This window comes from Eleginops maclovinus, chromosome 3, assembly GCF_036324505.1.
Source record: "Eleginops maclovinus isolate JMC-PN-2008 ecotype Puerto Natales chromosome 3, JC_Emac_rtc_rv5, whole genome shotgun sequence".
In the NCBI taxonomy this organism is placed as follows: domain Eukaryota; kingdom Metazoa; phylum Chordata; class Actinopteri; order Perciformes; family Eleginopidae; genus Eleginops; species Eleginops maclovinus.
The window spans coordinates 9,501,867-9,526,972 of NC_086351.1; the positions used below are offsets into that span (position 1 = coordinate 9,501,867).

The following is a 25,106-nucleotide window of genomic DNA, read 5'->3' on the forward strand; positions in this document are numbered from 1 at the left end:
TTTCGGACCAACACCACACTCTCATGGGCTCATGCACTTTCACTTTTAGAGGTTAAAATTGATTAGCCAAATGTCCTTACTTTTCAAATAAAAAAGGTGGGTGCATCTAGAAATTCCTCCAAGTGAAGATGTTCTTCCAAGTTTGTTCTTTTCAGTGGTATGGTTACACCGTGACTTTAAACCAGTTAAACCCTCATTTCAGAAAGAGCAGCGAACACAATGAAACTTAGCTGAGGCACGATCCATATGAGTTATATGAACACTCGAGATTATTACTGATGTCTTTTCTTGAACCCACCTTGCCTAAATGTCCTCCTCTGTCACTTGAGGACACAAGCACACTAACTGTTTTTCCTGTAAGGCCCATATTCAAAAAGCTGTGCTCTTCATCTGTGATCTGAAAATATCAAATTTCCACAGAGTCAGAGAAAGCAAAAGTGGAGTCCTGGTCACAGTTATAAACGCTAACGCACATCAGAATGCCTCTCCTAAAGGCTGCTGACAGCGCTGTCAGGCGAAGAATCATTCACAGTAGAGGAGGTTGTACCAGCCCTTGAATCAAATCTTTGGTTCAAATATAGTTTAGCCAACTTCACTGACAGTTGTGTTGCCCTGCCTCGTGCTGCTCTACGTCTCTGTCACCCTTCTCTACTCCACAGTTAGTTATGTGGTGAGGTCATTTTGAGACTTGCTTTTTAAATTCATGCATGCATGCATCGCATTTAATCCTGCATCACTCTGTTTACAATAATACAACTTTGACTTGATTGCACTAGGTCGGTCATTGTTGGATAACATGATGAAGCAGAACATTGTGTTGATGTGGACCATTGAGCTGCTTTGTACATTACCGTAACGAGAGAGCCACAGATTGCATAGATAAAATCATACTCACAAACTCGTCTTAATATGTATTGAGTCAATGTGTTATAGAGTACAATCTCAAATGCCACAGGAAGAACACATTTTGGAAACAGCAGCAGAACTTTGCTTTCACTGTTTTTCCTTACAAAGACACTTTTAGATTTCCAAACAGTAAAACTTGACCTTCTTTTGCAGGGAACCCGAAATGTATCACTGTTTTGTAGTTGGGCAAACGCATCATTGTGAGCCCTCATGCGACCATTCTGAAAATGACATAATCCCTCGGGATGGCAAAAATGCTTGAGTTGTGCCTGGTACTCGGTTTTATGGCAGCTTATTTAATAACAGTGGCATCTCAGATGTTTATGTTTTCATAGGGCTGTCTTTCATGTTGTAATGAAATCAAATCAACATCACAGAGTAGAAAAACTAGAAGAAAATATCTGTTTTTAAATAATCCAAGCAGATTTATTCATCTTTCAAAAATTGCCTGAAAATATTCCCTACGTGTGCATTATTGTCTGCCCTCAGATCTTTTGTATTAAAGCAATATAAATAAAACTAACTGAGAATTCATTTGCAATATTCACTTATACTGTATGGCTGACAGGCGAAGTGTTGGCAGGCATCTCTCCCAAGTGTGAATAAATCCATCTGGGTAAAATTATCCTCATTATAACGAAAAAGTTAACAATGATTTATACAAGGCTGTATTGTTCTGTTCCACTATCTCATAACGATAAGCATTTTGTCATGTTGAAACGCGCATTATCTCCGTTTACTCCCTTCCCCTTTTCTCTTTCGAGGCAGGATGACAAATTAACAGCATTAGTTCCATAATTCAGTGGAAAACCATGATGTCCAACATCCGATAGGGGAATCAAACTCATATGTGGCCCAGCAGCGTATCTCATGTTATGCTCAAGAATATGAAAGCATCTTGTTTTAATTAGGCATTACTGTGATGTCAAAGCCCCAAGACGAACAATACCGAACTGCTGACCACAGAAGAACGGGCCTCATCCTTCAGCTTCATCGTTCTCTTTAGCAGGAGTGTATAAAGCAGAATATCCCTACAGACGCTTTTACAAATTGATTTGTGAAGCCATGCGCCTGCCAGCAAACCTAATATATCACATTGCTGTGTCAGTCCTGAACATAAATCAGGATGGATATCATATTTAAGGCCAACATCGCCATGAATATTCAGCATTTGTCTTTGGTTAACCCTGCACATCTGGCACTCAGGTTGTAATTTGACTTGACGGCTTTGGTAGCATGAATCCTGACATATCTCACTGCGCTGGATCAATAGTTTCACTTTATATAATCCTACATTTACTGAGCAGCTATGGATTTCAGGTCCACCACATCCACCCTGATGACTCCCGTGCAAACATGGCAGGCTTCGCAGCAGATTCTTAGCTTAACTGTGGAGGTTCAAACTACAGATGCCGTCGTTAATGTGATTTACACCTGAAGCACCTCTGCAGCCTTTTCATCCCTGGGACAGTCGGTTGAAAAACACATAAAGCGGAAGGTGAAAAGTTTATATCCTGCTCCCTTAATCACAATAGTGGGCAAACATGTATTCCTATTGCCACATAAAAAAGACACACCCATCCAAGTGTGTGTGCACAATCACACAGTGTATAAAGATGTGATAAAAGACAGCAACCTCGCCTTAAGCATAAAAGCATGACACTGGAACAAGACAACTAAAAGACGTTTTCTATTCTGTTTTGTTTGGCCTCTCTTAAATATGTATTCACAGCGCAGGAACTCTGGGCTCACTACAGGAATACATAAAGAAAGAAGAGGAAAGATTAAGAGCTTACCTTTGACTGATGAAGCTGGATGCCATAGAGAAGAATATTTCGGAGCTTTGCTGCTGAGGCCAGGTCCATGATAGCTTCTGGCTCTACCACTCTCCCACTGACGGACAGCTCATCTGAACCACTCAAAAGCACCTATCAAAACAGAGGAAACGGTACCAAATCAAAAAACCTGGGAAGATCTCTTACTGCCCTATTTTGGGAGCAATAACAGCTCATTGTTCCAGCAGTTGTTTCAACATGTTGCAACTCAATTGGCCTGATTTTTAAGGATGTGTTCAGGGAAGATCTTGGATCTGTGTTGAGAGTAAACAGAGGTTGGTTGATGTACAGTCCTGTCTCCAGATATAATGATTGCCTAATTAAGCTGTAAATCTTGAGGGCCTCTGGGTTTTTCTGTCCAATTAGGGGAGTATAATCCAGACATATTGGTTCACATTACTGTGTCATCCCTAATAGAAATCTTAGTCGATTACCATAACCCTTACACTGACAGAAACTTGAACCAAGATTTATTCATTGCAATTAATTCGTCATATTTCCTTAAAAACTGCGGCAGTGAGACATGTTTATAATTATGATAATAGTCTGAATTGTGTCAAGACGCCTGCTCTAATTGAGCAATTATTACATTTATACTTGAGTATCAATCAGGTGCTTGCTGTCATCTGGTTCAATTTCAAGAGTGATTATTCAGCACATTAGCAGGTAGTAAACCTCCAGGCCAGTAGTTCACAAGTTGACGGAAACCCTCACAGGGATATTTATGCCAACAATATGAATAAATATGTTCCAAAACAGAAACTGATACACATGTGGAAGCACTTTGGCATGCATTAATTAAGCAAAGTGTGTCTTTCGTTTTGGTAACTTTCTTAAAGCCAAAAAGGTTTGAATATAGATAGATGTTCTACTTACACTTCATTCAGTTACAAGCACAAACATGTTGAAACTAAAAACACTCATGTCTACCTTTGGCCACTGGCTGGGTCTACTGGGGGTGTCAAGAGAGAGATATGTACTGTACTTTGTCAACCTTATACTTCAGATGTACAGTACTTGTAAAGAGCTTACATTTCCATTTACAATATCCAGCAGTGGCTCAGTCAGTAGGGGCTTGGACTGGGAATCGTAGGCCGGTCCAAGTCCCCGAACAGACTTGAAATATGGAAAGTGGACTGCTACTTCAGGAGTTCACCTCCTGCTGTGGTGCCCTTGAGCAAGGTACCGGACACCTCCAATCCCCCCTCCCCATTGCTCCCCGGTCGCTGCATGTGTGTGACCAATAAAGGAGGTTTCATCCTCCGATTCTAATTCTATGTATATCCCTATACAGTACCTTCTACAGACTATAATATCAGAAAATGTTTTGGGATCTAAAACGTGAGCAGTCTTTTTCATCACGAGTGGAGTTATTTCACCATAAGTAGAGCCTGACTGCTATTCATAGCCTCTGAAGACATCCACCATAGAAGGATATAACAAACTTTCCTCTATCAGTACTCTTAAAAGACCAGAATGAAATTCATCCACAAGAAATGTCTATTCAAATGTGTATAGGAGAGCAGCAGGTGCTGGCGGTAATTAATACTAAGTGGTTGCTTATATATGTTGTGATGCCCACAAACGTCAGTGGAAGAATGCAAGGCAGGTCAATAAGTGGTTATTTTGATTTGATATAAAATTGTGTTTTTTGACAGTAAATATCTGTCCTTGCAATGAACAACAACAACAATGCTGGTTTGACCACTTAAAGCAAAACATCTAAAGCAAACGATTTTTATACAATTTCTTTCGTACAATTTTAGAACTGAGAGTTTGTTTGTGGCAATAAAACGTAGTTTCTTTTGTGAATGAAATGCCAACGTGGTGAAAAACTTAAGAATTACTGCCATGTGGTGTAACTGTTATCCAGGAATATGTCTGAGGTCTCCCGACATGTGATTTTAACCGCCAATTACTACGAGAAAGTGTCTACTACAGAACACAAAAAACTCCTGGGACAGACATCAATCATATATTTATGAAACTAACAACATGAGACATGAGGTGCTAATATCAACAACATGGGGCTCTTTCTTTGAATACGATGCTCAAGGCTATAGCACCTCATTTTCACAGACGGATTGAAGCGGTGACCTCCATCGCGCAGTCTGCTTCTCTGCCCTCGAGGCTACCACCTACACTTCAAACTCAATTACCCTTCCACTGATCACTTCCATGTGATCAAAGCTGTGATAAATAACGGGCGGTGTGTGCCGTCTGCAAAAACAAAAGTCAGAAAAACACGTTGGTGCTGAGCTAAGCTTCATCACTTATAACCGTGAAACTCAGAGGCTGCTTCGCGTTTCTTGTAGTCACAACTTCCCAGACACTTCACACACATTCTGACGTGACCATGAAATCAGTTTATAATGGGAGGAAAAAGTAAACTCTGTGTGATCTGCTATAGTAATGGATCATTGTCCTTTAAATGCTGTTTGTGTTCAGCCTTACAGACATGGTAGCTTTAATAAAGTCTCTGTGGGTCTGGGGATGATTATCCATTATTTCTTCTTGATGTTTGATCAATCAATACATCTAAGCAATACAATGTCAGTCAACAAACTTACGAAGAGCAAAAATGTAGAGAATAACAAATCTGACATTTAAGAATCCATTTGACTTGAGAAATGACTTCAAAAATCGTACAAAATTGCTGTTGATTATTTTCTGTTAATTCATCTGCTACAATTAATCATTTCCGCTGTTATTTGTTTGAACTCAAATGCATTTTACAGGAATTAATAGAGTAGCATAGAACAGAACACAATACTAGTGGACTTCAGTAAAGTAGAATAGAATACAACAGGTTAGGAAAAGGATTAAATAAAACTGAATAGAATTGACCAAAAGAGAGTAAAGTGGAGCAGAACACAATGTAAAGAACAATACAGAAAGCAAACAATATTGAACGTCGAGGAATTTTATAGAATACAAATATAGAAAATCTACATTTAACACAATCGAAGAGAATAGAAACATGTTGATCGAGGGAATTGTGGGAACTCTGACATGCTTTTGTAAGGAGTCAATCCCACTTAAACCCAGCTTCAGTCTGTGTTTACACATACGAGTGCGTGTGCGTGCGTGTGTGTGTGCGGGCGGGCAGGCGTGTGTGTTTTTATCTGAAGTGAAAACTTGTTACAACAAATAGGAGCGGGGGTTCCAGTAAGGTAATGCAGCGTGACATTTGCAGTGATTTAGACTCTCGTTTTGTGGTAGCGACAGGCCCTCTGTAGGTTATTTTCTTCTTATTACCTGCCGTTGTTTTGGCCCTTGATCTGTGTGTTAGCCAAAGAAGTTCAATTTTCCAAATTTAAAAAGTGGATAAACAGGTCTTTTACAAATATTGAAATGATTCTAGGATCAGATTTGATCAGTTGTTTTAGGTTTTGCTCTCTGTTAGGTCTCAGGTCAGTGTTACTCTGTTAGTGGGCCAACAGTAAGCGAGGCGAGCTGCAGCGCTCTCCTGGGAGGTGTACGGTTTCCAAACAGCTAAAGAGCTCATCAGGGGACCCGAGGTAGACTACAGGTGACGTTTTTACAAGCGGGAAAAAAAAGACACGGTTTGGTTCCCTGTGTAGTACATGTTTCTTAAAGAAACTGAATCTGTTCTGCGCCAGATGTCTGTATTCACAACATGAAAAGAAAAGTTCATTCATAGTGTGGGAAATGATACTGATACATGTTTTACTCTGCCTCTTACAAATAACACAGACCCACAGTAGCGCTTTATACACGTTTGAGATTTTTTCCAAGGATAGGAAGGCAGGAAACTTCAAAGATAAAACCTTTTATAGGTGCACAGTCTTAGCATTTATAAGTCAAATCACAGGGTAGCTAACACCAACATCCTTTTCCAACTTTGCAGGACTGAAAAAGGAAATACACTAGGAGGGATGGTCCAACAAGAAAGCGTGTGTGTGTACCTCCTCTTTCATTATAACATGGTTTCTTTAGGTAGGTACATTTCTCTGGCAGCTGTTTCTCATATTAATGACTTATTATTGGGCTTATATTCAATAAACTGTCAAATAAATCCTTTAAAAAAAAAGGTACAGCATGCAGAATGACTGTGAATGCTGAATGTGATGTGTTATAAACTATTTTGTTGGACTGTCTATTCATCTATATACCTTTTCAAGGAAAAAAAGGATTACACAGATTTTTTGCTCGGGCAACAAGATGATCCTCTACTCCCTATAATGTATACATGTCAGAGTTGCTGTGCAGTTGATACAGCATAGTTCTTATAAGTCAAATGTATGCATTTATTCTTCTTCACTGCTTTAAACATCTATCCTTCAAATATAAGGTTGTCTTCGCTTGGCCTCTAATGATTGCAAAGACGATCTGTTTATCACTTTGGTCTAAATTGGAAAAGCTCAACAACTATTTGGATGAAATGTCATGTAGTTCGTTACGCATTCTACTGATGCCTTGACCCGTCATCAAAAGCCACCATAAGGGTCACATGTGGTTCTGAGAGAAATCAACAACATTTGGATCGATTGCCATGACACAAATGTTCATGTCTCAGCCTTACAGAGTTGCCAGTGAGGCTGTAAGTCTTTTCTGTAAAACCGTGACTTGGGTGTCAGTTGCAGACTTACCAAAATAACGACTAGCGGGTGCAGGAGAGCCCGTTTCGCTGCCTCAAGATCTATGAGTAATGCCTCCACTTCAGACAGGCAAGAACGATTGACCTGGAGACCAAGGAAATTGAGAAGATAAGAAATGTTGGAGCAAAGAAAACATTTTTCTCCACGATGACCTGCAAGATAACAAGGTATGCTAGAAGCTTTTAGAAAAAAGTAGACCCTTGTTTGGCAGGTAACCTCATGAATATTTACACAGACAAGTTTAAATGTAATGCTTAAATGGGAACTTACAGAAACCTGGATGAAGTTCCAATCATTTAACAGATACGCGCCATTTTCTCCCGTCAGATCTGGGATGACATCCAGCTCCTGTAAGACAGAGATAAACCTGATGTTAAATCTTCTGTTTATATTCAGCTTGTGACCGGATCTGCTTGATAGCACTTAAAGCAAGAGCCACATTACTGGTGCCGTAATACATTTAAATTTGACTTCAGAGCTCAAAAGGTCAGGAGGCTTCTGGTTTTTGTTTCAGCTAATTCTTTAGTCATTTAGTGTAAGAGTACACCCAACTGTTTTCCTGCCATGACTGATTTTATGATTATAAAAACATTTAAATACAGAATAGAAATATGCAACTGTGGCTTGTTTCCATTAACTGTAATCAAAAGCGTATTAGAACAAATGGAAGATATTAAAAAAGGAAAAAACTGTTTATGAGCTCCTTTATATTTCTGAACTGGCATACAAATTCTGCCTTATGCAAAAAAGCTGGGGACGTCGATCAGACACAAGCCAAGTTAGATTTCACTAGGCCACAAATTGAGTCAAAAGCCGACGTACAGCCAAGAATCGTAAAAAGCTTTTTAGCACAAAGCACCATGACATTAAGGTCCTGATATTTAACTTGGCATACAAGCTACATAAGGCAACCGGATAGCAAGTCATATCCGTCATATCCGTTCCATATTCATGTTTGTTGTTGTGACTCTAATTACAGCTTGGTACTACAATTTCACACACGCAGAAAATAAACAGTGAAATAAACATCAGCATCAGCATCTGAGTTTGGCATTGCGATACAGTTGTGCTATCCAATAAAATAACAGAAAGTCAGAGGAAAAGTTAAATGGATATGGGAAACACATGTCTGAGGGTTAATTGGTCTTGAAATATAACTGCCCATTGCTTCAAGAGGAAAATCTTTTCAGCTCAAAATGTAGATTTGCCGTTTTTCAAGAAATGACATGATCTAAACCAGGCTGGGCATGAAATCGCAAAGTAGGAATGTTTATTTAAATTTAGTCATGGCCTGGAGATCCAAGAAGCTGTGGACACTCAAAGACAAAACCACTTTTGAGGTCACAAGAAAAACAAAAAGATCAGCTCAGCAGTGAGATACCCTGAAGCATAAAGAATATTAAACAAGTAATGAAGAGACAGGTTTGTAGTCATCTTAGTGTCAAATTTAAATTAATATATTGTTAAAACCCTGAAATGTGTGTGTGGTGCCTTCCTATTCAAGTGTGGTCATACAACTCTGTATTGATCAGGAGTTTTGAGGTCACATGTCTTAGAAGCTGTTGAAAATAAAACTGAAATTGACATATTTACTATCATTTTAGTACATCATTTGAACTAAAATAGGCAAGTTAGCACCCAGAAGTTGAAAATAAGTAATTTAATTTTAAATTGTAAAGTGATTGATGGTCCTTTAAATGCTTTTAGGATGTTGGGATGTGGTATTTTAAAAAAGATTTACCTTGATGAATTCCGTTTTTTCATTCATTTTTTCTCATCAACTGACAACTATCCTCTGTAACCTGGATTCAAACTGGATCTTTCAGATCACATCCTGCTGTTAGAATACCTTAATCATATTCTTACGGTGAGTTTGTACATCTTACTCACACAAAAGCTGCCAAATCCTTCACCTGCACACACACACACAACACACACACTATACTGTCAGTTTTAATCTGGACGGCCCAACTTTCCATATCCCTGTATTAGATTCATGTATTCATGTTCACTCGGACAAAGGTAATTCTTCATCTTCCGCTTCTTCCACTTTCCTTTCATCTCCCCCTCCATTCTTCTTCCCTTCTTAACTCCCTGAAAAGGATGTATCTGATTCCGAAACAGACGCACCGGAAAAACACATCCCCACCGGCCACCTGAGTGCAGAGGGGAATGGCTCCAATCAGCCGATCCACAAAGACTGACACTGACCCCAATCTGTCTCTGGGGCCCAGGCCAGCGCCGGACAGCCAGATCCGCCCATTTGACACCGGCAGATGAAGGACTTGGAGCGACTTTAAAGGAGAACGGTCTGTTTGGATCACGTTGGACCATGGAAAGACATAATGCAGCGTTCTGCCTTCTCCCTTCCACTGTCAACACCTACACCAGGGGAGTATTTATATAGATATACTTTCATGAAGATGATCCAGGAAACACGTTTCTATATTTGAGTCTATGCATGGGTGATTTGCTCTGGATATTAGTAATAGGACAAGCACATAAAGTATAAGCACATGAACACCTGTACAACATCTGTGATTTTGTTTTAAAAAAATTGAGAACCTCTTGAAGGCGTAGGTCTGGTGCTAGATTCATGTCGAACTTTATTAAACAGTTAAGCTAAAAATGCATTATCTTTCAAGTTATATGAATTTATATTGATCCAGAAACACTACTTAGTAAATATTTTACATTTGTGTTTTTGTGATTTGTTGAGGGTGTTTTATAAATTACAGATATTGGATTCCTTTAAGGCAAATTTCCTTTTTTATGATACGGCGCTATATGAACAAAATGTGGATTTGGACCCGAAAACTTTCATCCCATGAGCTTTGCTAACATAGCATGCTTGCTAACAAAGCTCATGTTTATTACATCCAGCTTTAAAAAGTAGCAGGAAAGGTCGCTTGAGTTAACGGTTACGTGTCTAGCTTAAGGGAAACCCAACTGTTGTTGTGGTAAAGGAGAACATTTTACATGTGGAACCTCTGTGTGGTCTGTACGGTCTGATTGAATATCGCAAACTATCACTCTTCACTGTTTTGCATATGTTTACTGTTTTCCATTGTCTATTAGGAGCAGTTTTACCAATTAAAAGGAGGATGTTTGCAACATGGGAATGTGACGCTCCCAAAAAAAACATTAGGAGTGAAAGGGAGGGATATGATCTGTGGTCGAAACTGGAAGCGTATCAAATCTGACTGAGCAGAAGTGGTTGGAGGATGATGAGGAGAAGGAGGAGGAAGAGGAGGTAAGAACTCATCACTAAACACTTTATTAATCAAGCAAACTCCCTCTGTAGAGGAAATATGAATGCCATCTGCTCTACTGCATGCAGGAGAGGGAGAAGAGGAGGTTGGGGATGGAGGGTGCAAATGAAGAGGAGGAAGGTTGCAGACAGTGGATGTCTCAGACAAGCTCCATCAGGGGTTGACCACAGATGGCGGCAAGTCTCACCATCAGGCCCACCCAAGTGCAGTTCACATTCAGTTTGTGGGGGGATTGGGGGTACAGGGACAGGGAGTTTGAGGAAAATATAAATGGCAAACTGACAGGGATCTTAATGCTGTCATTAAAATAACCTTCATTTTTGTTGGATGTGACCGACACACTCTTACCACGTTGAGAGCTGCAACGGCTTTCTGGAGGGCATCAGCCAGTGTGACGGCTTGTGCAGATCCACCTGTGATAACACACGCCGACCGCGATAGAGTATCTGCAAGAGAAACACACAAAGCTGTCTCAAAACCTCCTGGATCACGCAGAAATAACACGTAAGTATTTTATGTTGTGTTTATTAACCAAGAGGTCCGACAAGCTCAACATGTTTACTTCTACAACCAGGAGGACCAAAAAGAGCACTTTTATGATTAAATAAGAGCTTAATGGTAAATAAACAGAACATAAATGAACCACCTCAACAACATAACAGCCACAGATGCAAAAAAAAACTGAGGACCAGAAGGGCTGCCTCACTCAAAAAGCCATCCATTTAGGAAACAGTTAATAAGTGTTCACATAAACACACTTCATAAGGATATACAGCCATGTGTAGGCCTGTACTAACACAAGCAAAAAACACTCAAACTGAAACACACAACCGTTTTCATACTGATAGATGTGAGAACTTTCTTCCAAGCAGTCTTTAAAAAACACACAATGAATTCATTCACATCAGAGGCCCTGGGAATAATCATTGTGCACCTAATGTCATAATCAAACAGGTAACTGTTGGTCCAGGTGCTGGCGGGGTGAAATATGGGGCTGTGTTTATTTCCTTGTCTCTGATTGTGGTAGTATCCCTTGTCCTGACTTGCTTTTTGTAGTATTCCCAGACTCTTTAAACCCAACATGTTTTAACCAAGCTGAACAATGCTATAAAGAAAGCACTGCTCTCAGTACAGCAGGGGGCACATTTGGTTCATTCAACAAAAAGAGACAAAAACTATTTTCTGACATTATGTTATCAAGACGGGAGGTCACTCACCTTTGATAATGGACTCTGCAGCAGCCAAATCTCGTTTGTAAGTTACCTGGAGGACAAAAAAAACCTGCGTTTAATAGATCAGTTCCCCTAAAAAGAGTAACTCAACCTTTGTATCCATAGGAGGTGTCTGGCAATGGCTCTGGTTGTATGTGCCTCCAATAAATACAGCCATACACCACAAGTGGATGGAATTTAATTTGGGTTCCTCAAAGCTTTAAACAAGTGACTATATAACAATAGCTTTTACAGTGTCTAAGATGATTAATAGGTCAAGGGAAAATGGAAATTAATTTTGTTACAATTTTTTTTATATTTCTCTTGAAAAACAATGCCTCCTCAAGCCTCTAAAACATGTCAAATGAAAGAATCAACTAGCATGATTCCACTGCAAGCAACTTTTCAAGGAACCATTTCAGAAGCTCAGGAACCTTAGTTTAGACCGGAGGTACCGGGGTCTTAACTGAGTTCCTCCGCCATCACCAATATAGAGCTTTCAGTCATGACAAACAATGCGGCTCTTTTACTGTAACATATAAAATAAAAAAAGGTTTAACTTCTGGTGACAAAGTCATTAAAAGCTATAACCTCCTGCACTGATCACCTTCACCAAAGAGTATGTCGAGTAGGCGAGAAAACATCTTTCAAAATGTCACCAAATGAACAATCCCCAACCCGGCCCCTGGAGAGCTCACCTTCCACAGTGTTGGCGGCCCCTGGATGAGCTTTGCGTTGGTGCCGCAGTACTGCAGAGCCAGATGGAGACACTCAGTGCCGAACTCAAAGTCGGACTCACTGCACTGCAGAAAGGACGTAATAGAAAGGAGCAGCTGTGGGCTATGGTTGACAACAATATATTTCCATCACACTCTGTACACTACAACATGTTGTACCACTGCAGTTTTGGACCCACCAACTGTAAGCCCGGTGAGATATACAAACTCATTGACAGATGTAGTGAGGATCTATGGTATCATAACACACTTTGTATTTAAGGGTGGATGTCAGATTTGTACACATACATGGATTTACTCTCATTAGACTGACTGAACTGGCTTTAAAAAAAGGTGTCAGGCTAGATTAAATTAACTAAACAAAACTAATATTCGACATGCTAGTTCTGTGAGGCTGCACACATGCTGCTGTTTAGTCTCAGTTATGTGTTACAAATCTAACATTTGCTTTTTAGCACTTATCACAAAGTACTGCTGAGGCTGACAGGAAGGAGAAGTGATTTTAATCTGAAAAGGCACTAGAGGAAAGTTTGGCGATTATTAAGTTATTTCAATTCACCCTGTGAAGACCGTGAATGTCTTCAACACATTTAGAGGCAATCCATCCAACAGTTGGCAAGACCTTCTCTCAAAACCACAAATGTGAACCTCATGGTGGCGATAGACTTAAAGTCAGTGGATTCCTGAAGTCAGTGGGAATAATACTCTGAGCACCATGTCCTCCTTTCCTTGGGAACTTGAATGTTGTCTTATCAATTCTTGGCAATCATGTCGAATGGATAACAATATCTCGAGATTTAGTTTTTGATCTTTGGATGCTGCGAGGGAACAACCCAGGAAATAACCTAAATGAAATGTGAATGTCCTTGGTTAACTTCAAACCTGTCTGCAACTTAGATTTTGAAGTGTCTACATGTAAATTATACAACATTAAACAGTTCATTATTTGTAAGAAATGAGGTGCCAGTTAGACAGATAGGTGCCATTGTGCCTCAGCAACAAATCTTTCAACAAACATCGCCATTCCCAAGTTGCCAAAAGTCTTGCATTCAGTATTGCCTCACATTGTTATTGACAAGAATGAAGACACTATGACCTGCTGTATGATAAACCACCTGTTATAGAAAACTCTCTTTTGTCCAGACATTCCTGAGGTGACGGGGTTCTTTGCAACATATTGTCGTCACCTTGAGAGATAAAATTCCTCTTTAACTTACTGCAAATATTTCACCGAATATATCCAAAACCTTTCATACTCTGTCTGTATCGAGATTGCAGCTGCTGTTCAGAAACAGAAACAGGCTCATAGAACGATGCTGCCGCACCACATTTTTCAGCAGACACTTCAGGCGATCTGCTTTTTCTTTGGCAAATGGACTGTTAGAATATCTTATCTCTCTGAATTTGTTTTTATCAGGTTATAAGAGCTTTGTTCACGTTGTTCTGAAACTATCCTTGTATTTTCTATTCCTTAACTGTGGATGCTACACAAAGGTTTTTAGAAATGGCGAAATGTTTTCCCTCAGCCCGGTGGGTCACTTGATTCTTCTCAGTGTACAAGCTTTAACAGTGTTACCTATAGGAATGTATGTGTGTTGAATAACCAAATACATTTCCAAACATACAGTATAGTAGTTTTATCATAAAAGCAGCAACTTGTAAAATGGTCTTTTACTTTACTGCACCTATTCCGCAGCACAGATGAGACATTGTTGATATAGTGCTTTATTTTCCCTTGTTTTCCATTGCTCATAAGAACATGTGGCTCTAGTAAATTTGATTTGAAGGAAATGCTACTCATGCAAATGTGATGCTTTTGTGCAATTTGAAAAACAGCTCAAATAAATGTGTTACCTGTTACACAAAAACATGCATGACTGTAGCTGCACATGCTATAAAAGGGAGGAAGGGCAGGTCTGTCCTAATCAACTGAAAGTTTGTAAAAAATTAAAAAAGGATGAGAAATGTATTTGTGAGCCATGAAAAATGAAAGGTTTAAGAAAACTAATAAGAGTTCATTTCAGGTGACTGCAAATCTTAAGGTGTATGATGAATCTGGGACAGAAGTTGGAAAATAATGTATACTTTTTCAGGGTAAAATAATACATATGAAAGTTTAAAAAATATTTATATAGAGAGTTTTCAGGCCTTTATTTATTGTTTAATAAGGAGGAATTCATCTACTTGGATTTGTACCAGTGTACTTGGTGTTTGTCCTTTTACTCACAGCTGGGAAAACTAAGCTGGTAAAGATCACCTGGAAGCTGGGAATGAGTCAATGAGCTCATTTAGTTTATTTCAGTCCACAAGACTACTAAAACAAACCATGCTACCTGAGATTAAAATCATAATTAATTAAGGTATAACTGAGAGGGGTCTTTTATGCCATCGACGCTGGAACTGAAGAGAGAAATAACAGCAGGAATACACTGTCTGTCTTGGGGTAATTTGACCTTTAGCATTATCTCCTGGTACAAAAGCTTTCACTGGGGAGCGGATAAAGTGTCTCCCCCTTTGTCTTTTCAGTGCTAAGTTATTCTGCTCTCAAAAGATGTCAAGCTAAAAATGCGCAGATTTTTCATGAGAATGTCCTACAGTCCTAACCTGACACTTTTCCTATCTTTTGAAAGGTTGACGAGGAGAAGAGCAACAGGGAGAGAGAGGGGGACACACTCTCAAACATCCCTCTCCACCTCCTTATTTAGATTCTGCAGCATATAAGAGAGCTCATTATATTAGTATATCAAAGCCCACAGAGTTTCCAAAGCAATCTAAAAATCTATATGTAGTAAAAATCTTGGCTCAAAATGTGCTGCGTCTTTCAGCTTGAAATAGCAAGCTCAAATAAATAAGGTCAACTTTCGGCAATTTTAGTTTTAATATTAGGTTTGCACGCATTAGCCTGCCAAGTCTCAGCAATAAGCCCCTGCTTTCAGCAAAGAATCAACGCATTTACAGTTTATGTCAGCAGATAAATTCTTTCCATTTTTCAGGTACACATATTAAAAATCACTCAAATGCTGAGACCATTAATCCGACTCCACCTAAATGTGCCATGTATTTTCAGGGCTCTTTCTCCGTTTTTCCAACTTAGCCTTTGTTCGCATTTGTTCCACAGACTAATCTGCTGCAGTGTGGCAGAAATTATTAATGTGTCGTTTCTCTCCCAGACGCAGCAGAGGCCAAGTGAAAATGATAGCACCCACGCCACAAGCTTTTTAGAGTGAAACCCTGCAGTGAATGATGAATGACAACCATTAAGTCCTTTGTTATGCAAGTGGTGTCATTTTTTAGAGCATAAATCTCAATGTGACTGCTATTTCATAAAACTAGAGAGACCTTTTTCTGCAATTATTTAGGAGTAGGAAACACGCTACAGGACTTGATTTGTTTCGCAAAATCATAGCAAATACTACTTTTTTTCAATTACGTGGGTGTAGCTACCGCCATAATTTGAACAACCTAACAAAGAAGTATGCTTAGATAAAATGAACAGGATGCTTTAGTTTGAAACTTAACATTCATTCATCTATCATCAACAGAATGTGAGGGGTTACAGGGGATAGTGTACACTTTGATATATTTTTGGGGGGATAAAATTCAAGAAAATTATGCTACGGGCAAACTACATCGCCAGAAGGATCATGTGCCACGGCCTCAGGAAACGGACCTTCAGTTTAGGCCGTGACAAAATTAGCCAGGACTTTTGGTTTTTATTCTGGGGCACTGCCTGAACTCCCCGCCAGTTCAGCACTGCATCTGCTTTTCTTGCTTCTGCCACTTTGGATTTAGTCAAATAAACAAAATATCAACACTTACACGGACCCTGCAGCCCCTGGTTATTGACACAAGCACACATAAGTACCAACAATTATCTGCTGACGCCACACAGCAAGAGTAAAAGTTTCAGCAATTTGGTTTAACGTTAACACTTTTGGATCCAATTGTAGAAATGCTGCCTACTATTAGTTTTAAGCATTTGGCCAGGTATGACACATTGCACCTTTAAAGGCATGTGATGGTTGTGTTTTTCATGTATACACTAATTGTTGTCATCATCCCCCCCTGTACCCACATTAATAACAGATGAACACCCTGTTGTGAGTTAAAGGTGAATGAAATGACAGACTACCTTCTGATAGGCTTGATGGATGACATCATATGTGAATCCCTGAGGCATCTCACTGGCTCGGTACTTGGCTCGCTCGAGAGAATGATCCAGGTAGCCCTCTGATGTGGTGGCTATCACCGTGGAAACAAGAGGTCGGATAGCTCCTGCTGCCTGGGTGGGAAAAAAAGTATTTAGTATTTGTTTAAAATACAATAATAGATAGATATCACTAAACAAGCTCCATCTGTGTATTCATATACAGTGATTTAATCAATTATCAAAAACATATTGCCGACTTGGCACTTTATGGGTGTCATGACACCTCCAGCTCAAAGTTGTATTAACACAAATATGTTGATGTTTTTCGAATATTTTTTTAATAAAGTTTGACAGAAGACAAACTATGAAAGTCAAAATTAATTTATCTTTGTTGTTTCTACTAGTTTTTGTTTGAGTTGTGATAAAAACAAAATAATATCAATAAATAAGACCAAGATTAAGCAAATCATTGCAGGTATTTTTTCTTCTGTTCAGCATTTTCAAAATATATATATTTCCCTGATCATACTTAGAGTCAGCAGCCATATTATACACATCAAATCCATCCTAACAGCTGTATTTCACACTGCTTTTACTTCTTGGAAATACAAAATAATCCACATTCCAGCATGATAGATTGAAGGCAGCTGACGGGAGCTGACGGTCAGCGAGAATGTGCGCGAGGAATGCTCGCAAAAGAAATGAAAGCAAACATGTGTTCTGCGTGTTGCACATGCTGTTAAAATCAAAATGAATCTGCTGCTTTTCCGTGGGGACAGGCTCCTTGACATGAGCGTGGACATTGGCAAGATAATGAAGACCAGGACCGCCTGCTGTGAAAGTTCATCACAAAGCACACACGCTCACAAACACACCATTAGTGTTGCCCTCACGTCAGCGAGGACTTGCTTTCCTTACAACCTTTGTGACCTGCATTGAACAGAGTTTCAGTCATGAATCAATATGACACTCTGAGAATATGTAAGTTTGGTCGTCACAGCGGCCGCGACTTCAGCCTGAATGTTTTCCATCTATCGCTGATGAAATAGACCTCACTACCGGGAACGATGGATATGTCAAACTGATAAAAAGTTTCTCAAAAAGGATGGAAAGACTTTAAGGTGTAATCACAAGAACCGTTTGTCCTCTTTAGTTAAACCTGACAAGAAAACTATTTGCTGTAATTTTAGTGTTTGGTTTATTTATGTTCACACTGAACTTTTAAAAATTAAGCACAGGGTTGCACAAACAAATAACATGTGTTGCAGTTTGTAACTTGTCATCGCATAAGGTGTGAGTTTTGATTCTTTAAGCTGCAGCTGACCATGATGGATTTTGTTTGAACTGTGCTCTAATTGACCTTCTCTGGTTTTCAGAAAATGAGCTACAGTGGAGATTTGATTAGTTTAACTTTGCTTTCCAAGCATGAGGAACTACTGGCATTTTGGGGTTGTTTCTTCAATTTGTAAACGCATTACGATGTGGAAACACAGGAACTTACTAAAAAGTTACACATTCACAAGCTATATTTACATATAGGAGCTTTGCAGATCATTTTATTTATGATCATTTCCAAGTTCTGACATTAACTGAGCTTTAAATGCTTTCTTGTGGCAGAATTGAACTATTTGCAGTGAACAAAGACCCAATGTCCACTGATTTCTGTCAAACTTTTTAAAAAAAGTTCTACACCCTCTTGATAACTCTGCAAGGTTTAAAACTACTGTCACAATTAGACGTATGAGAAGTATGAGATCCACGCGAAAAAATAGCGTATTTTCAGGCTGCAACTAACAATTATTTTCATGATCTGAAATGCCGATCAATTATCCCCACTTTTCGAGAATTTACTTAGATTTTGATGTCTTAACTTTCTTGATAAATCAAATGAATGGTCTAGAAAACAAAAAATATATATAATTCCAGTTTCTTAGGTTGTTGTGTTTAAAAGGTGTCAACCAACCGCCAAAAACACAAACATATTAACTGTATTATCATGTGGGATATACTAGCTGTAATCATACTGACCCCTTGTTCCTTGGCAGCCATGGCTATCTTGTGCAGAAAATCCTCCTCCACAAAAGGCCGCACAGCATCGTGGATGATGACCACCTTCGCTTTGTCCGTCGCTGGCTTCCCCTCCTCCCCCTCTTCACTCAGAGCCAGGACTCCGTTATATATCGATCTGTGGCGAGTTGAGCCGCCTGGCACCACTCGAACCTTCGTGTGCTGGAACTGCTGGACAATGTCCGTCATTAGGTCCATGTATTCTTTGGCAACAACAACCACAATGCTCTGGATCCATGACACCCTGCAAAACACAGCGTCTGCTCAGCAACATTTTTTTGTCAGGTCAGATAGTCGTATTAGAAGAACATAAAACCCACTATAGTTTTTTATCATTCAGGAATTATGGCTGTAACTAAACTATTTGTTTGCTTGTTTCACCTGAAGAATTTTGAAAAACTCTGTTGAAAGTTCCCAAAGCTTATGGTGAAAGCTTGAACATGCTTGTATTGGCCAACCAAGAGTCCAAACCCAAAGATATTTGGTATAAATATGAAATAAAACTCAGACAAAAATCAAAACCAGCAGAAGTAAAATACAAAAGGTGTTTAAACGTTGGGGGGGGGGGGTTCTACTAAGCTACGCTAACTGTCTGTTGGCTTTGGCATCATATTTAGCATGCAAACAGGAGAGTAAAAGAAAATAAGCACAATTCCCAAAGTGCTGAACTATTCCTTTCATAAATAACTTTGCCTAAATTATCTACAAGTCTCAAAATTGTTGAATAATGTAATATTATCATGCATCTTGAGCAAATTACAGACCCATGCAACCCTACTTTTTAGTGGCCCAGCTTGGATTATTGATCCAAATCTACAACTAATTAGTTCTGACACTGATGACCTACAGTATGACCTTCTTGTAAGCATTGAGGCCACACAGACAGGGAGCATCTGCATCCTGCTGTCTAGACCCAGGATGTTGCAAGATGTTGTTCATTTCCTGACAACATGTGAGCACTTTCAAAAAGCTAAGAGCAGACAAATCGGATTATAAACACCGGTTGTTATTGTATTGTTGTAATGAGGGACAGGCAATGATCACAACACAGTGCAATCCATCCTCTCTTCATGATTATGTGTCAATGATTTCATACATTGTTAAATTAGATTGATAATAGTACACTTAGGAAAAGAAGGTAGGCTAGTAAGATTGATTTTGATAGCCCATACAAATACTGAGGTACTTTAGAAGTGCACATGTCATTGTAAACTGGAATGTCATGTTTAAGTATAACACTGCCCTGGTTTTCAGTGTCCACTTGAAGATGGGCAACATATAAACCATAAGATTACATAAAAGTGTAAATCGTGAACTTTTTCCATCCCATGGTAGTAGGAAGGTATCAGTAATCTCTCTGGGTATATGAGGCCATTGAGTAAAGTCAATAAACCAGAGACAGGATTATGTCAAATCTTTACCTATGTGATTTGTATATCAAAGATGAAGTATTTGTCATATGTTGAATTTGATGGATCAGCCTAAACCAGACATTTGTGTATGTATTAATGTGTGTTATTCAATGTACTTCTTAATATCAATTATATCAGACAATGAAGGGGGGTTAATTTATAACAGAACATCATATTTTATAAACTTCTCAAGCACAAACCTGGATAATGTTCACTTGAGTAAATGTACATAGTTACCTTAAACTAACGGTACATACATCACACACCGACCCGTTAGAGGACGTGGAAGTCCTGCTGTCACTAACGATACACCTGTAGGCTACCTGCATATGTTAACAAATAGGGATCATGACATTTTAAATGTATGTCTTTTCATTCTCCTACCTCTCGAAAGCCTGGATCGTGTAGCTTATGAGCGGCCGACCCAGAAACAGGCAGAACTGTTTCGGTGTCTGTAGACCGGTTCTCTCCCCGGTGCCTCCGGCAGGGAGAACGACGGACACCGGGAAGACAATGCTGCGTTCGGCCGACTTGAGGTCGCTCTTCCCGGCCTCACAGTTTGGGAAAGTCCCGGGATGAGTGGGCCTGTCTGGGTCACAACTATCGCTTTGCATCTTTTTGTGGTTTTCCCCCCATCAGGTGGTGGGTAAGGGGTCACGGCAGGTAATTTCTAAAAGTGTCCATTCCCCGCTTATGGGCGGGGGAGGCAAGATAGCGGCAACGTGGATGGATATTTAGAAAAACAGTGACATAAAGCTAGAACAGTTTAATAAACGTGTTTCCGGTGAACGCTTTCAAAATAAAATAGAAACTTTAGAGTAGGTTTTTGTTTTATTTTAACACAAAGCATCTAAAGTGCATAGATTGGCATTGGGCTGACATATGTATATAACCTGAACTGTTTTCAGTCTTGGTTTTAAAGGTGAAAAAGTAAAAGGCCTAGATCCCCAGTGAGGTATCCTAGACATTAGTTTATGTTTTTTTCTTGCCACTGAAATGTGGGAGGAGTGGGTAAGAAAACTCAAATCAATTTACATGTATATTGCCAGTTCGTGAGACTGTATTGCACTGAAAAGGAATATAAAAGTTACGTTTGGTTTAAGTTTATTTTAAAGGTTACATTTTTATCATTTCCGGTCAATTTCAAGCGAATGCTTGACGCTTCATCTGCAAAAGGATCGGCATGCTGCTATGGCTACAACCGTGCAGCTTTTGTTATCGCCTGATTTCAGTACGTGTTCCTGCAGTATAGAGTAATACCGAAATTATAATTGTTAATGTGTAAAGAGGAGTCAAGTGAAATTAAATTACAGTTAGAAAAACTGTTAGATAAATGGAATGATCTATTACACATAAGATACTTTATATTAAAGACCTAAAGTTTGAAATCAAGACTTTTCTCTGAAGATTGTAGATATTTTGTAACTGTCCTAAATGTTCCCAGTAGGCTACCCAAGTCTAACATAAGAAATTCATATCGCTTTGCATGGGTAATATGGTGAACTGCAGTGTCATACTTGGTAACGCCTCCACAGACAACAATACATGTGATTAAAAAAAGTGATATTTATTTTGTATAACGTTACTACAAGACTGATTGATGACAAAACTTTTCCAGGTTTTACCCACATGCTGAAGTCACTTGAGCAATCATATTATATGTTGTCACAGAGAATATATTACATCAAACAGCATAAATCTTACATAGTAACATTTTATACACATGGCCATTCTTAAAAAGGCAAGTAGGAATTTGATATATGTACAAGTATTTACACTGAATTGTATTTGAGATGTTTGTTGTTTACTGGTGTTGGTGCTTGGACTATAGCTCTCCATCTGCACATAAACTGAATATATAGGAATGCATGCATATGGCTTATTCAGGGACAAGTTAGTTTGGGGCTCCAGAAAGCACTGCAGATTGTACACCCCAGCTCTATTCACATTATCTTTTCACCTTTTGGAAGTAATGACAAGAAAAGTCCTTAGCATGCCTTTTGGAGTTCTCTCATCATAGTAGAGAACCAGCTTCACCTAAATTAAGTCCCAGTCACATTTAGAGATAATCCACAAACTTTGGACGTGGAGTGAGTCTCAGGGCTCAGGTTCGTGCCAGTTCTCACTGAGTCTGTTCTTCCCCGGTCTCCTCTTGCTCTTGGACTTGTGCTTGTGCAGGAGCTGCGGCGGCAACAAAGCGAGCTCCTCAAATTTGTTGCCTGACTCGTTGTGTATCCTTGAGTACCTCTTGCACTTGCAGGAGGTGACAACAGTGATTTTGTATGTTCTCGTGCTGCCATCCTGGCATTGAAGCTGGATGCGCTGGGTGCGGGTCTTGTCGTTGACACACCGCCAGTCCTGGTTGCCGCTCCGACGACCCCAGAGCTTTCGGCCATAGGCACCGCCGATCCAGTTCTGAAGCATCTGAGCTGGGAGACACTCTCCAGCACACACCAGCTCCTTGATGGGGTTGATGCTGGTGCAGTGGCCATCAGAGATGTACTTAGTGGACCTCAGCTCTCTGCATCCAATTTGGCTTCGCTCTGTGGAAAGACACAATGAGAATTATGAGAATCTGGCAGCTGGATGTATATTGGAGAAAATTACAATACTTTTTTTGTCTATAAAAGGCAGTGAGTAGTCAAAAAAGCTTGTTAAATGTTCACACGTCCTGAGGTAACGTCTTTAAATGTTTAGTTTTTCTTACCAACAGTCCAAAATCAAAAAATCTATATGTATGAACAAGGAAAGAAGCAAATCCTTACATTTTGAGATTTAAACACAACTAAATCAATATTTTGATTATTTTAATTGTTGTTGGTTCATTTCAACTAATTGGCTTATTGTTGCAACTCTAAGAATACGTTTTCTGGGGGATTTTAATTTAATGACCTTTCCAGCACTAATTGAGACAACTAAATGACACACTAGTGAATCAATGTCATTACTTCATCATGGTATTGAAAAGTTAATAATGATAATAATGGATAACTGTCCAGTCCTTTATCCTGTATGTTGGTTAGGAGGCCCTTGTTGGCCTCTGGCATAGTCAAGGAGCACAATAGCATTCTGACCTTTGCTTAAAAAAATCAGAGGAACTTTGGCATGTGAAAAAAAAGTATCTTTTTTATCAGTGGATTGTGAATGGATGTATTATTCTGCTACAGGCTACAAACACTGTCCCCCTGCTAGCCCCTCCACCACTGTAACACAAGCTCAAGTCAATTCATACACCTCAGTGACAATGCGCCCCCCCCCTCCCCTCTATGTGACAGTGCGTGATGAATGAACTCTTTCGCTCCTTTCCTTCCATCACCACTGGCTGCTGGGAAAGCTCAGAACCAAAATCGGAGGCTTCTTGTTCATGGGATAACACCTCCATTCAGCTACACTAACACCCAGTGGGCTACTCGTACCTGCCTGGACCAAAGCCAACTTTATGAGCTCAGTGTGTTGTGCTTTGACACAAACCCCCTGCACAAGACTATATCCTAACTTTACAGTTTATATTTTCTAAATGTTTCATACCTACAGGATTCATTTGATGGCCTGTTGCTACTTTTTGCAGATAGTAGCTCTTTGATATTAAATGTATCAAGGTATCATGGTAATGGGATTAAGTGCTGGAGAACAGGTTCCCTTGTTTGACTAATTAAGATGTAGATGCTAAAGACAAAAGAGATTAAGCTGACCTTTATCAAAAGCTTATTTTTGCATGCACCCTTGAATAAAGAAATTCAGAAAGTGGAATGGAAAAAATGGAAAATGGTTACATTTGCTAGTTCTTTTTATCATCTAAACGAGAGGGCTATTGGATGAGTACTGTAATACCACATCTTCGAAATACATTATTCAGATATCATGACTGTTTAATGTCATGCAAATAACTCCAGATTATGAATTCCACCAGACACTAGAAGGCAACATTCCTAGAGTGCTATCGTTAAACACAGAAAGGTTCCTGAAACTTTATCAGTGTCACATAAATAGGAATAAACAGATAATAAAGCGGCTCCGGTTCTCACCCCCTCTGTCTTGCACTGCGCTGCCCGCTCCTCTCCCGCCGGTCTGGGCTCGGTTCATGGTCATGTTGCTCTGAACCTCCGGCACCGGCTCACTCACGTGCGGTAACAGTAGCTCCGTGGCGTCGTTTTTTAATGCATGGCAACTCCTCAGCAGGATGCAAAGTACGACCAATGAATGGCACCACGTCTCGTACGCGCTCAGGTGCATCATGGTTGCTCTCTGGGAAAAGGGAGAGATGTAGGTCCGCCTGTAGGGAGAGACTGCTGCTGGATGAACATGTGAGAACCGAGCCTTTATACAGCCGGCCCGCCTCACGCTTTGGCAGCTACTCAGGTGTGTCTCTGTGATGAGGCTGTGATTGGCTGCTAAAAAAGTACGCTCTCAAGATAACCCCGCCCACTCGCTTTTTGTAGAAGAGTTTAAACTTTGTTTCTTGATGATGATGATGATGATGATGATGATGATGATGATGATGATGATGATGATGGGATTAGATGCCTCAGTGATTGGCACATTAACACTTGTTTTATGGTGTCTGATATATTTATAAAAGAACGTTTGTTTCTGTAACAAAATTATGAAAAAATGATTAGCGTTTATTTTGGGAAGTAGTTTGAATCAATCACATAAAACAAAGTTTTGCAGACAACTAAAGATGTTTCCTAAAATGAAATATTGCAATTGAGATAGTTTTTAGTTTTAAAATGAGGATACAGACCTGGATATTAGACAGTTCTGGCAGTTGAACACCAGCTGTCAAAACTGTCATAAATCAGATTCCTTTCATGTGTACACAAATCTTTGGCCATGTTTTGAAGTAGTAGCTATGTATTGTTGCTCTACCAGATTTTATGCCGTTGTTATGCTG

At 39.5% G+C, this 25,106-nt stretch overlaps 2 protein-coding genes across 5 annotated transcripts in view; both read right to left on the reverse strand.

Annotated features, from left to right (window-relative positions):
* The window catches only part of crppa (CDP-L-ribitol pyrophosphorylase A), a 33,090-nt gene extending 12,128 nt beyond the window's left edge, over positions 1-20,962 (reverse strand). The window contains exons 1-10 of one of the 4 annotated variants that reach the window (XM_063878561.1): positions 20,597-20,962; positions 20,450-20,524; positions 18,762-19,044; positions 16,716-16,865; positions 12,545-12,649; positions 11,853-11,898; positions 10,984-11,081; positions 7,634-7,711; positions 7,355-7,447; positions 2,703-2,834 (exon numbers count right to left, since the gene is read on the reverse strand). In XM_063878561.1, coding sequence (XP_063734631.1) covers positions 2,703-2,834; positions 7,355-7,447; positions 7,634-7,711; positions 10,984-11,081; positions 11,853-11,898; positions 12,545-12,649; positions 16,716-16,865; positions 18,762-19,044; positions 20,450-20,524; positions 20,597-20,826 — 1,290 coding nt within the window. In that variant the 5' untranslated portion in view covers positions 20,827-20,962. Of the gene's footprint in view, positions 1-2,702; positions 2,835-7,354; positions 7,448-7,633; positions 7,712-10,947; positions 11,082-11,852; positions 11,899-12,544; positions 12,650-16,715; positions 16,866-18,761; positions 19,045-20,449; positions 20,525-20,596 lie in introns of all 4 variants that reach the window. The other 3 variants (XM_063878560.1, XM_063878563.1, XM_063878562.1) reach the window with 3 other exon arrangements.
* Positions 20,963-21,763: 801 nt separating this feature from the next.
* Positions 21,764-24,528, reverse strand: sostdc1a (sclerostin domain containing 1a). The gene is made up of 2 exons (XM_063879681.1): positions 24,238-24,528; positions 21,764-22,755 (listed from the first exon to the last, which is right to left on the reverse strand). The coding sequence occupies exons 1-2, from the start codon at positions 24,446-24,448 to the stop codon at positions 22,310-22,312; spliced, it is 657 nt and encodes a 218-aa protein (XP_063735751.1). The 5' UTR covers positions 24,449-24,528; the 3' UTR covers positions 21,764-22,309.
* Positions 24,529-25,106: the final 578 nt, after the last annotated feature.